This window comes from Castor canadensis, chromosome 4 (genome assembly GCF_047511655.1).
Source record: "Castor canadensis chromosome 4, mCasCan1.hap1v2, whole genome shotgun sequence".
In the NCBI taxonomy this organism is placed as follows: Eukaryota; Metazoa; Chordata; class Mammalia; order Rodentia; family Castoridae; genus Castor; species Castor canadensis.
This window is the reverse complement of record NC_133389.1, coordinates 30,822,568-30,836,261: the sequence shown is the minus strand read 5'-3', so window position 1 is coordinate 30,836,261 and position 13,694 is coordinate 30,822,568. Positions and strand designations below refer to the sequence as shown.

Genomic DNA, 13,694 nt, shown 5'->3' with positions numbered 1-13,694 from the left:
TTAAGTTGATATGTGATTAGACCTTCTGTATATTTTTTTCTTTTAGTCAATTTGTTCTAGCAATTCCTGAGAGAGGAATGTTAAAATCTCCTTAATTGTGGAATCATCTATTTCTTCTTTTAATTTTTGTTTCTTATATTTGGAGTTCTGTTATGAACTGTAAACAAATTTAGTATTTCCATCTCTCCTTGATGAATTGCCTTTTTTTTTTCATTTTGAACTATTCCTAATTGACTCTGGTAATACTTTTTTATTTGGAAACCTATATGCCTTTTATTGGCTTAATCTTTCCACCATTCTTGTCATTAGTGTTTGTGTGGCACATCTCACTCCATTATTTTTATGTTAGTGATATGGTACCTTTTCCTCAATCCTTTTACTTTTAAGATGTCTGTGTCTTTATATTTAAAGTGTATCTTTTATAAACAGCATATAATTGGTTTTACTCAGTCTCACAGTCTGCTTTTTTCAAAGGTCATTATACATAAAGTTAATATAATTACTGATATTGTTGAATTTAGGTATACGATGTTTTCTGCTTCTTCCATTTTTCTTCATTCTTTTTTCTCCTTTTTGTTCTTTTTAGATTAACAAACCTTTTTATAGGCATTCGATGGGTGCATTTTAGGTAAACTACTTAGACTTTTATGACTGCCCTGCAGATTACACTATGCACCCTCAAAGTCTCATAGCCTACTTTGAAGTATTACACCTCTTCACGTTCAAGAATATTATAAATGCGTTGTATCACATGTATCCTTGTCCTCCTTTTGTGGTTGTACATTTTATTTCCACAATTTTCATATGCTATAAGATACATTGTTATTATTTCTGCTCTAAAAAAGTCAGTTGCCTTTAAAAAGACCTCAAGAACGTGATTTAAATAGTGCCTATGTATTCAAGTGTCTATCATTTCCAGCACTTTTCATTCATTTCTGTAAATAAATGTTGTCTTGATTCCCATCTGTTACCATTTCTCTTTAGCCTAAATAACTCCCTTTTACATTTCCTATCATTCAGCTCTGCCAGTAATTAATTCCCTTAGTTTGGGGGATTGTTGTTGTTGTTATTTTTGCGTTTTTGTTTGTTTTGTGGAACTGGGGTTTGAGCTCCAGGCCTCATGCTTGCTAGGCAGAAGCTTTATTTCTTGAACCACACTCCCAAACCTTTTGTGGTTTAGTTATTTTTCAGTTAGGGTCTCACATTTTTTTCTCACAGCCAGCATCAGACCTATCCTTATACCTATGACTCCAGTGTTGCTGTGATCAGCAATGCCCACCACCTGGATTATTGATTAAGTTGGGGGTCTTGCTAATTTTTTCCCCCTGGCTGACCTGGAACCACAGTCCTCCTGATCTCCACCTCCTGCATAGTTGGAGTTACAAGGATGAGTCACTATGCCTGGCCCCTCAGTTTTTAGTTACTTGAAAATATCTTTGTTACCGTCACTTTTTAAGGATATTTTAACTGGATATAGAAATTTGTTTTTATTTCAACAATAGGGTTTCATTATCTTCTGGCTTGATAAGAAATCAGACGTCATTATTTTTGTCTTTGCTACAAATAATATATCTTATTTTCCTGGCTTCTTTTTAAATTTTCTGTTTATCTTTATTTTCTTCAATTTGCTTACAAGATACCTAGATGTGGCTTCTGTTTGTGTTTATTCTGCTTGGAATATATTTGAACTTCTTAGCTATGTTAATTTGCATGCACTGTCCATTTTCTGTCTCTTCTGATATTCTAATTGTATGTATATGGAACCTCTTCATATTGTTCCATATATAGTCATCAAAGTGTTGGATGTATATTTTCCCCCTCTGTCTTTTAGTTTCGAATTTCTACTGTTTTTTCTTTATGTTCATTGAAATTCTCTTTTGTGATATGCTGGAAGCTATTAAACTACTCTTGTGATTTTTCTCTATTATTTATTTCTTATTTATTTATTTGGCAGTCCTGGGGGTTGTACTCAGGATCTCACACTTGCTAGGCAGGTACCCTACCACTTGAGCCATGTCCCTATCCCATTTTTGCTTTAGTTATTTTGGGAATAAATTTTTCATTTTTTGCCTGGGCCACCCTAGATCACAATCCTCCTACTTGCACCTCCTGTGTAGTGGAATGACAAATGGTACATCTTTTTTATTGAGATGGGTCTAGCTAAATTTTTGCCTGGGCTGACCTGGAGCTGTCATGCTCCCAGCCTCTACCTACAGAGTAGCTAGGATAAAGCCATTGTGCCCTGCCCTTTTTAATTTTTAATACTGTATTTTTCCTATTTCAGTTTTCCATTTGTTTTAGTGTGGTTGCCATCTCTACGCTGAGACTCGATATCCATTCATCAATTTAAGTGCATCTTTTTCCTTTAAATACTTGAACATTTTCATAAAGGTTGTTTTGAGGGCCTTGGATCTGTTTCTGTTTTCCTAGTTGTGAGTCCCATTCACTTGCCTCTTTGCTTGTCTAGTAAAATTTTTATCATGTCCTGGATATTGTGGGATGTTATATAATATGGATTTTGTTATCTTCCTTTAAAGAGTTCTGACTTTTGTTCTGATGGACAGCTACTTTGTTGGCAGATTAGCTTTATCCTATTGAGGATTATGTTTAGAGTTTGTTAGGGAAGAACTGAAATAATCCTACTCATAAGGAGTACCATTTATGAGATTTCAATGTAATGTCTGAGATATTCATTAAAACCTTGTCACTAGCTGGCCAGAAATCCATGTGACTTCAGGACTCCACGTTGCTTATAGCTCCCTAGTAGCTAATCTCTGCTAAAATTTTTGGATTCTTGGCATCAAGTGCAGATCAGAATTTGTCAAAAGACTAAAGACAATTTCTGTGGAGGTCCCTACAGTTCCTACCTAAGTAGTTCCTTCCTGTTATGTAGCCCATTCCCCAAATTCCAGTCCCATTATAAGTCTCAAACTTTAATCTCTCTGTTTTGTCTGCCCGGTGAAATCACAACCCTGAACTACACTTTCCTGTGCCCCGGTTTAGAAAGTGCTCCTGGGAAGAAATCTAGGGATATTCTGAAGCCTTGTGTGGTTTTCCTTCTCTAGAATGACAACCATTGTTATCCGTTGTCCAGTGTCTGAAAAGCTGTTTCATGTATTTCGGTCAAGTTTGTATTTGTTTCCATGGAAAGGTTACTTCCAATACCTATTATTTCATCATGACAGAAATCAAGTCATTGATAATTTTTATTTATGCAGATTTACTACATACTCAAGAAGACATATGATAGGGATCTTTGCCTTTTGTTTGACCTCCAGTGAAAGGAGTGCTTTAATATTACTCTCAGCTCCTCCCCCCCAAACAAATCAGGATAGTTCCTGCCTGAATCCCAAGTGACTTCCCAGGGCAATCTATGCGACAGGACAGGTTCAGTTTATATATTTAATGGGAAGCTTCATACCCATTTAGGAGCTGGTAACTTTTCTGTGTCTCACGGAATCACAATATCATAAAACCATTGTTCAAACAGGGTTCTTAGTCACATTTTTCTATACTGGCCCCTAGCAAATACAAGAATGGACTGGACTGAGGATAAATACTTGGGGTCAAGTTTAATGGAAGGTGATACGTGCATCCCTCCTATACTCATGACGTTAAATGGTAATTTCTAGTCTTTTTTTTTTTAAGTGATAGAACCATCTTTCTCTCTCTTCCTGTCCTAAATGAAATCTTACTAGGCTACCTTATTCAACTGGGGGCTTGTTGAAAGGAAGGTCTGAAGTACCTCTCTTGCCACATCCACTGGCGACAGCCCAAAAATGCCTTTGTAAAACCTACTATTTTGTGTAACACATTTGGAAACCACTGGGCTGGAACTTCTCCTGATGGTATCAGAGTCTCTCTGCTTCCTAACCCAGACCCTCAATTCTATTCATTGAGATCACGGGAGAGCTTTTAAGGATGTATTATTATCTGGCTCCACCTTCAGAATGGTGGTTTAATCAGTCTGGGTAGAGCCCAGGTACTTTGTTTTTTAACAGAGTTTCCCGGGTGATTCTAGCATGCAATCAAGAGTTGGAAACTTTAAACAGTTTGTGGTTGTATTCCTTGTCTCAACTCTTGGTGAGGTTTAAGCACTTGTTTCTAGCCCCAGAGATGGAATGCTAGAATTTCCTAGAACTCTCAGGATTGGCCTGGACGAGTTTGAGAAATAGCAATTCAAGGTGGGAGGTCATGAACACCTGCATACTTGGTACTTTCTAGGAGGATAATACTCTCATCCACCCGTGTGACTGGCTCTTCTGTCTCCCTGACGTCACAATGTTCTTGTGATACCTACAGAAAAGACCATTTAGAGTTTCTTACTGTGCAAATTGCAAAGAGTTCATGGAGCAAAATAGGAATGTTCAGTGTTGCCAAATTGCATATTCTAACATGTCTGTGGTGGTTTACTCTGCATATTTACCACCAAAAAGTGCTGTGAATGTCACAGCAACCACGGAACAGCCCCAGCCCCCTAGAAATTACGGTGTTCAAACATTAGATCGGTGCTGTTTCAACTTGGTTATAACATCAGAATTACCTGGCCTGCATGTTAAAATATACACTCCTCTTCCTACCCTGAGACACCCAAGAGAGCTAGTAGGTCTGCAGAGGAGCCAAGGAATCTGTATTCGTAGCCAGCACCAGTAAGTGATTCTGATACAGTTTTCCAAGACCACATCTGGAGAAGCACCAAGTGCTAAATTAAGAGGTAAAGCTTCTCTTGTTGCTTCATACCCAGGCATATTTTCTTGTGCATGTAAACCAAAATATCTCACAGACAGTAAATTTAAATTATTGGTGTCAGCAAAAAGATGCATGGCCACAGCCAACCCCAAAGAGTAGTTTAGCTTCCACAAACTCATGCTTGATTTTTTTGATGACACATTTTTCTGGGATTCGAATCACCATCTTTTCCTCTGCTTATGACAAAGTTTGCTTTTGATAAACTTGAGATAAGGTTCAAGTATTTATCTTCTTTCCATTTTTACGGATTTTAAACATTTTACTCAGTAATCTAATGCTTGTTTTAACAATCAGATTACAAGTAAAGTGCTTTTTCAAAAGAAACCTTGTAAAAAACTAAATGTGTATGATTTATATAAGTGATATGAAAGAAGGAATTGTTATCTGTTTTAAAAGAATTCATCATATTACAAAAAGACTTAATTCCCTGAGGACCTCCTTTAAGAGCACATCTGTCCAGTGTTTTTAAAAGTTTCACTGACAAACATTTGGCCTAGGTTCAGTGTGCATGTAAAATACTTATAAAAGTATGAGTTCAATTCTTGGAGGTACAGGGGACAGGTAAGAATCAGCCAATGTACATGCAGAGCCTGGTTTGATGTTAAAATCTCCACACAAAACTTGTGTGTCATATCATTGACTGTTTCTTCATTTGCTAACTGTTTTTAGGAGACAGCTTACTGTTTGTGATGGGTTTTTTCAAGATAGGGTTTCACGAACTATTTGACTGAGAGTGGTGTAAAGGCCTTAAAAGATTTAGGTCTTGGAAAACCAAACCAAACAAACAAATAAACAGCAAAACAAAGGATTCAAACTAAAGAGGAAAAAATGACATGTGCTCGTTAGGTTAATAAAGACCCCAGCCAAAGACCCCAACAAGGAATTCATCTGCAAAGCCCTTGGAGAGGAATGGGAGGGAGAGCTGTGCTGGCCCTTCCTCCCAACTTGCTTTGTCTGTCTGTGTCTGGGTGGAGTAAGTGTTCAATTCCCAGTAAAGGACATATTGGAACTGACAGCCCCACTATTGTGTGTATAATATGTCAAGGCTGACACATAAAGGATTAGGATTTCATGAAATGTAATGGGATACGGCAGAGCTGGAGGAGGCCTTGTTCCCAGACCCCTTAGAAAGCAGTCCTTCTTGGTCCACTCTGCCCCTTCTCTGAAGCCCCTGGGAGTGAAAAGTTTAAAGCACCATTTCCCCCCATTACTCCTGATCCTTTGTTGTGCTTCCCTTTTGTCCACCCTGCCTTTTGATTGCTGAGCTTACCCAGCGGGGCAAATTGCCTCTGAAATGGTAGGAACAATGGAATCAGGCAGTGGTCCAGGGAAGCAGAAGCAAGCTTAACCACATCACCCTCAGCTGGTCTGTCCTGGGTGTAAATGAGCAGGCCCAACTTTTCCACTGCCAGGGTGAAATCTACCCTCCTGACGGTCACATGACCTTATCCCAAAGCAGAATTAACTGGAAAGTGAAACAATCAACAAGAAATCGGGGCTTAACAGTAAAAATCACACCTTCTGAGTGCCTTAAGTATTTGGGAAAGAATTATTTTGTTGTTCAACACCTAAGGCATTTCAACACTCCAAGTATTTTATGCATCATTGTCAAATGCAAGATGAGTAGTGTCTTTTTTTTTTTTTTTTCTGTACTGAGGTTTGAACTCAGGGTCTACACCTTGAGCCACTCCACCAGCCCTTTTTTTGTGATGGGTGTTTTCAAGATAGGGTATTGTCACTGGAGGTTGGTCCCAGTTTCCATGCAAAATCTCAAGTCCTTGAGATCCACAAACATTGAAAAGCATTGCAAGATGATTCACAACAAGAAGTCCCACAAAGTGAAAGTTTTAGCAAGGATTTATTTTAATATAACAGGATAAACCAAAGAAAAAGGGCGGGGGGGGGTGGAGAGAAACATTTCCTTTCCTGTTCCCCACATAGGAAATGGGAGCAAAGACTCAAAACGGTAGCCCCCAACTCTTAGTTTTATAGTGGAGAACTGGGGGGATACACGTGGTCAAAGATAGTGGGTCCAGGTGGCTGAGATGGCTAACAGAGAGGGGTCACCCTTCAAATCACACCCTAAATCAGAGACCATAGGAAGATAGTTCCTCTTTTGTTTCCCAGTTTCTGTAACTTAGCATCTAAAAGGAGATGGGAGGGAGCTAACTGCTCCGGCTCTCCAACCTTTACTTTGATTCAGTGTCAGAGTCTGACCCTTTAATTATTTATTAAAATATTATAACTTCTCCGTCTCCTCATCTATCTGTCCCACCTCAGTCTCAGGAACTATTTGCCTGGACTGGCTTCAAACTGTGATCCTCCTGATCTCTGCCTACTGAGTAGCTAAGATTTCAGGTGTGAGCCTCAGGTGCCCAGCTGTTTGTTTGTTTATTTAACAAACATTCATTGAGAACTCTCTGTTGTTCTTTCTAGTAGGCATTGGGAATAAGAAGATAAATAATAGGATACTCTCTGACCTCAAAGTACTTATAGTCTTGGGGAGAGAGATAGATAGAAACACAAAACAATGCCACAGTATTATAAGGACTGTGATAGGTGTCTTTAAGGGAGTTAATGGCACCTTGAAAAAGCATCACATAAGAAACTAAGTGAGAGGTGGTGATTGTATTTGCAGACAATATGTTGCAAGATATAGATTGTTAATCTCACTACTGATAAATGAAATACCCATATTAAAATGTGTATTCCTTCATTCAATAAATGTTTGTTGAGTGCCTGCTGGGTGCCAAGGCACTGTGCTTGGTACCTTGGTGACAGTGTATGTAAGCTAGAAAGGTAGGCAGATGTTAAATTTGCACACAAATCATATGTAAAATTAAAAGTATGTTAAGTATAACAAAGATGAAATGTATGATTTCCTGAAAACTTTTAACAAGGGTATTTCTGGAAGGTAGAGGGACTTCTCTGTTTTCACAGAAGCCATAGCAGGAAGAAAGCATTAATTAGGAATTTTAGCAGATGCCAAGAATCAGAAGATAGAGCAACAGAGAAAAAGTGTTGGAAGTTCAGAGACCAAGATTCCATTCCTTACATGATCATGGAGCACCTCTGTGAACTTCAGTGTCCAGAGCTGGACAAGTAGAGGGCCAGAATTAGGAAGAAAGAGGGTCATTCCAACTCTTGTTTGACCCAAGTCAAAAACAATAACATCCACCTTGTGAATTTCACTGTAATTTTTAATAAACACCCCCCACTAACTCTCAGAAATGCCCCTGTATGAGTAATATATCATCATCCTAAAGAGAGGGAAATGGAGTCTCGATGCCGTCTTCTAGACCTGTGAGCCTGTGGCAAACACATAATGCCAACTAGTGTGCATGGCTTAAGTGGAGAATTAGCAGAACCCTATTCCATGAAAGAGAAGTGAGTTTCACTTAATGTTTTCTCTGTAAATAATATTTTTCTATTTTTCACAGCAGTTGAAATAGCAGCCTACATTCTCAGCAGTACACCTACTAAACACACTCAGGTTGCAGGACTAATTCTTTATTTGTTGATAGTGGCAGTGTTTCTACTACAAATTGCAAGATGAAGAAAAACAATGAAATAATTTTCTTAATTTTTCTCCCGGGCATTAATAGGCTTTTCTTGGGGATACTGTCTCATTCCTAAAAAAAAAAATAGAGAGCAATGGTGTAAGTATAAATGGGATTTTCAAAATCAGGGAGGCAAAAATTACACTAAGGATTCCAGAAACTAGTGTGATGGAGACACTGGTTGTATTAAGACATTGAATTTTACTAGTAATGGTTTCTGCTACCAGCATTTTGACTCTTAAAGGGTGTTTTCTAACAAAGTATAAGTTCTATAGCATAAATGTCAGAGAGAGAGAACTCAGGCATAAACAGACGGAAGATATTATGGGCTAAAGTTTTATAAAGTTACTATGCCAGTCATCATATGCTTCTCAATTTCTAAAGCTTTCTTCAATTTACTAATATTTTCCCTTCTGTAATAAATTTTAGACAAATATATCCTGTAAGTTTACTATTATATGTACAAATCAGACTTACAGTAAACTTCAAGAAATGCTTCTTTGTACTACTAGCATGGCTTTAAAATCTGTCTGGAACAGTGACAGCACACCTCTATGTTAACGGTAGTTTTAATATGGCAAAGTTCCATGTTCACCTTCCATCCCTTTGTGATTTTACAAATACTGTGCTTTGTCTTGAGCACCAAATCCTGCCATTTCTAACAGAGGAGTCAGTCCTAGGAAGTATGCTAAAGACATTCATTCATTCATGTCAGGAAAACACAGCTGCCAACCTGCAGAGGAGTGATCTTGAATAACAATGATTTATTCCTAGTATATTTGTCCAGGAAACTTAAGATTCCTTTTGAGACTTTCTAAGAGTTTCCTCAAAGAATATTAAATGCTTTGTTTAGGTTTACCAATCCCTTAACATGTTAACTCCTAAACACAGCAACATGCCTGGGTTCCACAAAGATTTTAAAGTTCATAACAAGTCTTCCTTGTTTCTTTCTTTCTTTCATTTCTTCTCCATGATCTTAACCTTTAACTCCTTGACTTGTGTTGCTTTTACTTGCTGCAGTATTTCTTTATGAGCTCTTTGAGTACAGAGATGTTGGTCTCTAGGAAAAGCACAAACTAAAAAGAACTAGAATAGGAGGAAGTAAGGGGAAGGTGGGCATATGAGAAGCAAGGACAGAAATGTGTTAGGGAAAAAAACTCTTAGAATGAGGGAGTTTAGCCTGACTTCTTGGCTCTGCCAACTTGAGTGGGACTTTCTATTGTTCAACTTTCATCTTCCTCATTGTAAAATATAGTCCCTGAGTTTAGAGACCTTAAAGACCACTCCCTTCTCTCTCTAAACGGTTCATATTCTCAGATAGCATTGAACCAAGATAGGTCAAGCTTCTTGTTAATTAGAGGGTAAAGACAGCAATTAAAAAATTCTTATGAATGTTCAAAACCAATGCCATGTATCTTTTACTACCACAAGTGGGAAAACCTCTGTGAAGTATGCTGGAATTAAAGATAGCAATTAACATACTCATTTGTGTCCCACTTTCAAATAATTAAGCCATTTGTCATGAAATTTTAAGTGGGCCCAACATGCTCATCTTTGTTTCTCTCTCTCTCTCTCTCTTCCTCTGCACTTTACCTACCCTCAGGCTTATGAGAGGCCCCAGAAGCACTCAACTCTCCACTATGACCCAGGCCTCCCACAGGACTTCACCAGTGACACCTTAAAACCAAAGCACCAGCAAAAAAGCAGCAGCCAGAACCACATGGACTGGTCCACCAACTCTGACAGTGGGCCCACCACTCAGAATTGCTTCATCAGTCCAGAATCTGGCAGAGACAGTGCAAGCACCAGCAAGATCCCAGCTCTTGAACCTGTGACTTCTTTTGCAAAGGCCCAGGGTAAGAAAGGCAGTGCAGGGAGCACATGGAGTCAGTTGTCCAACAATAGCAAAGATCTGCTTTTGGGAGGTGTGGTTCCATCCCCCAGCAACCACAGTTCACCAGCCCCTCCTAGCAGCTCTGTAGAGTGCAATGGACTCCAGCCCTTGGGAGATCAAGATGGAGGAGGTACAAAGGAACCTGCAGAACCACCTACTACAGGCAGCAAGAAAAAGTCCAATAAAAAAGATGTGATAAGTCAAACTATACCAAACCCAGATTTGGATTGGGTCAAGAGTGCCCAGAAAGCATTTGACAATACAGAAGGGAAAAGGGAGGGCTACTCTGCAGATAATGCCCAAGAGGCATCACCAGCCAGGCAGAATATGAATTCTGTCAGTAATCCTGAAAGTGACTCCAGTCATGTCCGGATTACTATCCCCATCAAGGCACCCTCTCTAGACCCAAACAGTCACAAGAGGAAAAAGAGACAGTCCATAAAAGCAGTGGTGGAAAAGATCATCCCAGAGAAAGCACTGGCTTCTGGAATCACCATGAGCAGTGAAGTTGTTAACAGGATACTTTCCAACTCAGAGGGAAATAAGAAAGAGCCCCGTGTCCCTAAGTTGGGTAAAATGATAGAGAATGAGTCCTCCTCAGTTGGCCTTGAACCTGGTGTGAACACTGAGAAAATTGTCCCAGGAGGTATGTCTAAGCAGCGGAAGCCACCCATGGTCATGACGCCTCCAACATGCACAGATCACTCTCCATCAAGAAAGCTACCAGAAATCCAACATCCAAAATTTGCTGCAAAACGGAGATGGACATGCAGCAAACCAAAACCCACCAGTATGCTTAGAGAGGCAGTCATGGCCACCTCCGATAAACTAATGGTGGAACCACCATCTGCTTATCCCATCACCCCATCCAGCCCTCTGTACACCAACACAGATAGCCTCACTGTGATCACTCCAGTCAAAAAGAAGCGGGGACGACCAAAGAAGCAGCCTTTGCTCACAGTGGAGACAATTCACGAGGGAACTTCCACCAGCCCAGTGAGCCCCATTAGTCGAGAGTTTCCTGGCACCAAGAAAAGAAAGAGACGACGCAATTTAGCCAAGTTAGCCCAGCTAGTTCCAGGAGAGGACAAACCCATGAGTGAGATGAAATTTCACAAAAAAGTTGGAAAGCTTGGTGTGTTGGATAAGAAAACCATCAAAACGATCAATAAGATGAAAACACTCAAGAGGAAAAATATCTTGAACCAGATCTTGTCCTGTTCCAGCAGCATGGCTCTGAAGGCCAAAGCTCCCCCAGAAACCAGCCCTGGGGCAGCAGCAATTGAAAGCAAACTGGGCAAGCAGATTAATGTCAGCAAGAGAGGAACCATCTACATTGGCAAGAAGAGGGGCAGGAAGCCCAGAGCAGAGCTGCCACCCCCATCCGAAGAACCCAAAACAGCCATCAAGCACCCCAGGCCTGTTTCTAGCCAGCCGGATGTTCCAGCCGTGCCTTCCAACTTTCAGTCACTTGTGGCGTCTTCACCAGCAGCTATGCACCCCCTTTCAACACAGTTAGGTGGGTCCAATGGCAACCTGAGCCCCGCCAGCACTGAAACCAATTTTTCAGAGTTGAAAACTATGCCAAATCTCCAGCCCATCAGTGCTCTTCCAACCAAAACCCAAAAGGGAATACACAGTGGAACCTGGAAGTTGTCCCCACCCAGGCTGATGGCCAACTCCCCTTCACACCTTTGCGAGATTGGCTCACTAAAGGAAATAACATTGTCCCCTGTGAGTGAGTCCCACAGTGAGGAGACCATTCCAAGTGACAGTGGCATTGGGACAGACAACAACAGCACATCTGACCAAGCAGAGAAGAGTTCAGAGTCCCGACGAAGGTACTCTTTTGACTTCTGCTCCCTAGACAACCCAGAGGCCATTCCGTCTGACACCAGCACAAAGAACCGGCATGGCCACCGGCAGAAGCATCTCATTGTGGACACCTTTCTGGCCCATGAAAGCCTCAAGAAGCCAAAGCACAAGAGGAAACGGAAAAGCCTGCAAAATCGTGACGATCTCCAGTTTCTGGCTGAGCTGGAAGAGCTCATCAGCAAATTCCAAGTGTTCAGGATCTCCCACCGAAGCTACACCTTTTACCATGAGACTCCATATCCCAGCATTTTTCGGATTAATTTTGATCACTATTACCCGGTGCCATATATCCAGTATGACCCGTTGCTCTATCTTCGCAGGACTTCAGACTTGAAGTCAAAGAAGAAGCGTGGTAGGCCTGCAAAAACCAATGACACCATGACAAAGGTGCCTTTTTTACAAGGGTTCAGCTACCCTATTCCCAGTGGAAGTTACTATGCACCCTATGGAATGCCTTACACATCAATGCCTATGATGAACCTTGGTTACTACGGTCAGTACCCAGCGCCTCTGTACCTATCGCACACGCTAGGAGCAGCTTCCCCATTCATGAGGCCAACAGTGCCACCACCTCAGTTCCATACAAGCTCCCACGTAAAGATGTCTGGGGCAGCTAAGCATAAAGCAAAGCATGGAGTACACCTGCAGGGACCTGTTGGCATGGGCCTCAGTGACATACAGCCATCCCTGAACCCTCCCAAGGTGGGCGGGGCTACTCTGTCCAGTGGTCGGCTCCACAAGAGGAAACATAAACACAAGCATAAGCACAAGGAAGACCGGATTCTAGGGACCCACGACAACCTGAGTGGTCTCTTTGCAGGCAAAGCCACAGGCTTCTCCAGCCACCTCTTGGGAGAGCGGCTGAGCAGCACAGACAAAGAGCTCCCACTGTTGAGTGAAAAGAGCAAGCATAAGGAGAAACAGAAACACCAGCACAGTGAAGCCAGCCACAGAGCTTCCAAGAACAACTTTGAGGTGGACACCCTGTCTACGTTGTCACTTTCTGATGCCCAGCATTGGACTCAGGCCAAGGACAAAGGTGATTTGAGCAGTGAGCCTGTGGACTCATGTGCTAAAAGGTACTCTGGCAGTGGTGGGGACAATAGTAGCACAAGATCAGAAAGTCTGGATGTGTTCAGTGAAATGACCTCTTTGAGTGACAAGTGGGACAGTGACGTGAGTGGGAATAAAAGGAGGAGCTTTGAAGGATTTGGGACATACAGGGAAAAGGACATCCAAACCTTCAAGATGAACCGTAAGGAGAGAAGTTCTTATGACTCCTCCATGTCTCCAGGTAAGACCGAGTTCTTCTCCAGACTTGGGCCACATAGTTGTTTCACTGTTGGGCATTGCACTTTGGGTGCCAGCCATCTTGGGCACATTGTGTTCACAAAGAGGTGGGTTCTCCTTGCGCTTTGAGTTTGCTGCATATTTTGTACAGTTTGCTTGGTTTTTACATCTTTCCTCTCTGCTGGAGCTATTGCCTGGGGAACTGCTGAATCCAGAGGCAGTTCCCAGTAGTTGCCTGGGTTACAACCAGACCTACTGAATTTATGCTTTTTATTAAAGATGTTGTTCGTAGCTCCTGACCACATGGTGCAATTTGCTAGTTAGAT

At 41.1% G+C, this 13,694-nt stretch overlaps 1 protein-coding gene across 5 annotated transcripts in view; it reads left to right on the top strand.

Annotated features, from left to right (window-relative positions):
* Setbp1 (SET binding protein 1) overlaps nucleotides 1–13,694 on the top strand; it is a 361,289-nt gene that overhangs the window by 243,840 nt on the left and 103,755 nt on the right. For all 5 annotated transcript variants that reach the window (XM_074069901.1, XM_074069903.1, XM_074069905.1 and 2 more), the window contains exon 4: nucleotides 9,913–13,372. In XM_074069901.1, coding sequence (XP_073926002.1) covers nucleotides 9,913–13,372 — 3,460 coding nt within the window. The remainder of the gene's footprint in view (nucleotides 1–9,912; nucleotides 13,373–13,694) is intronic.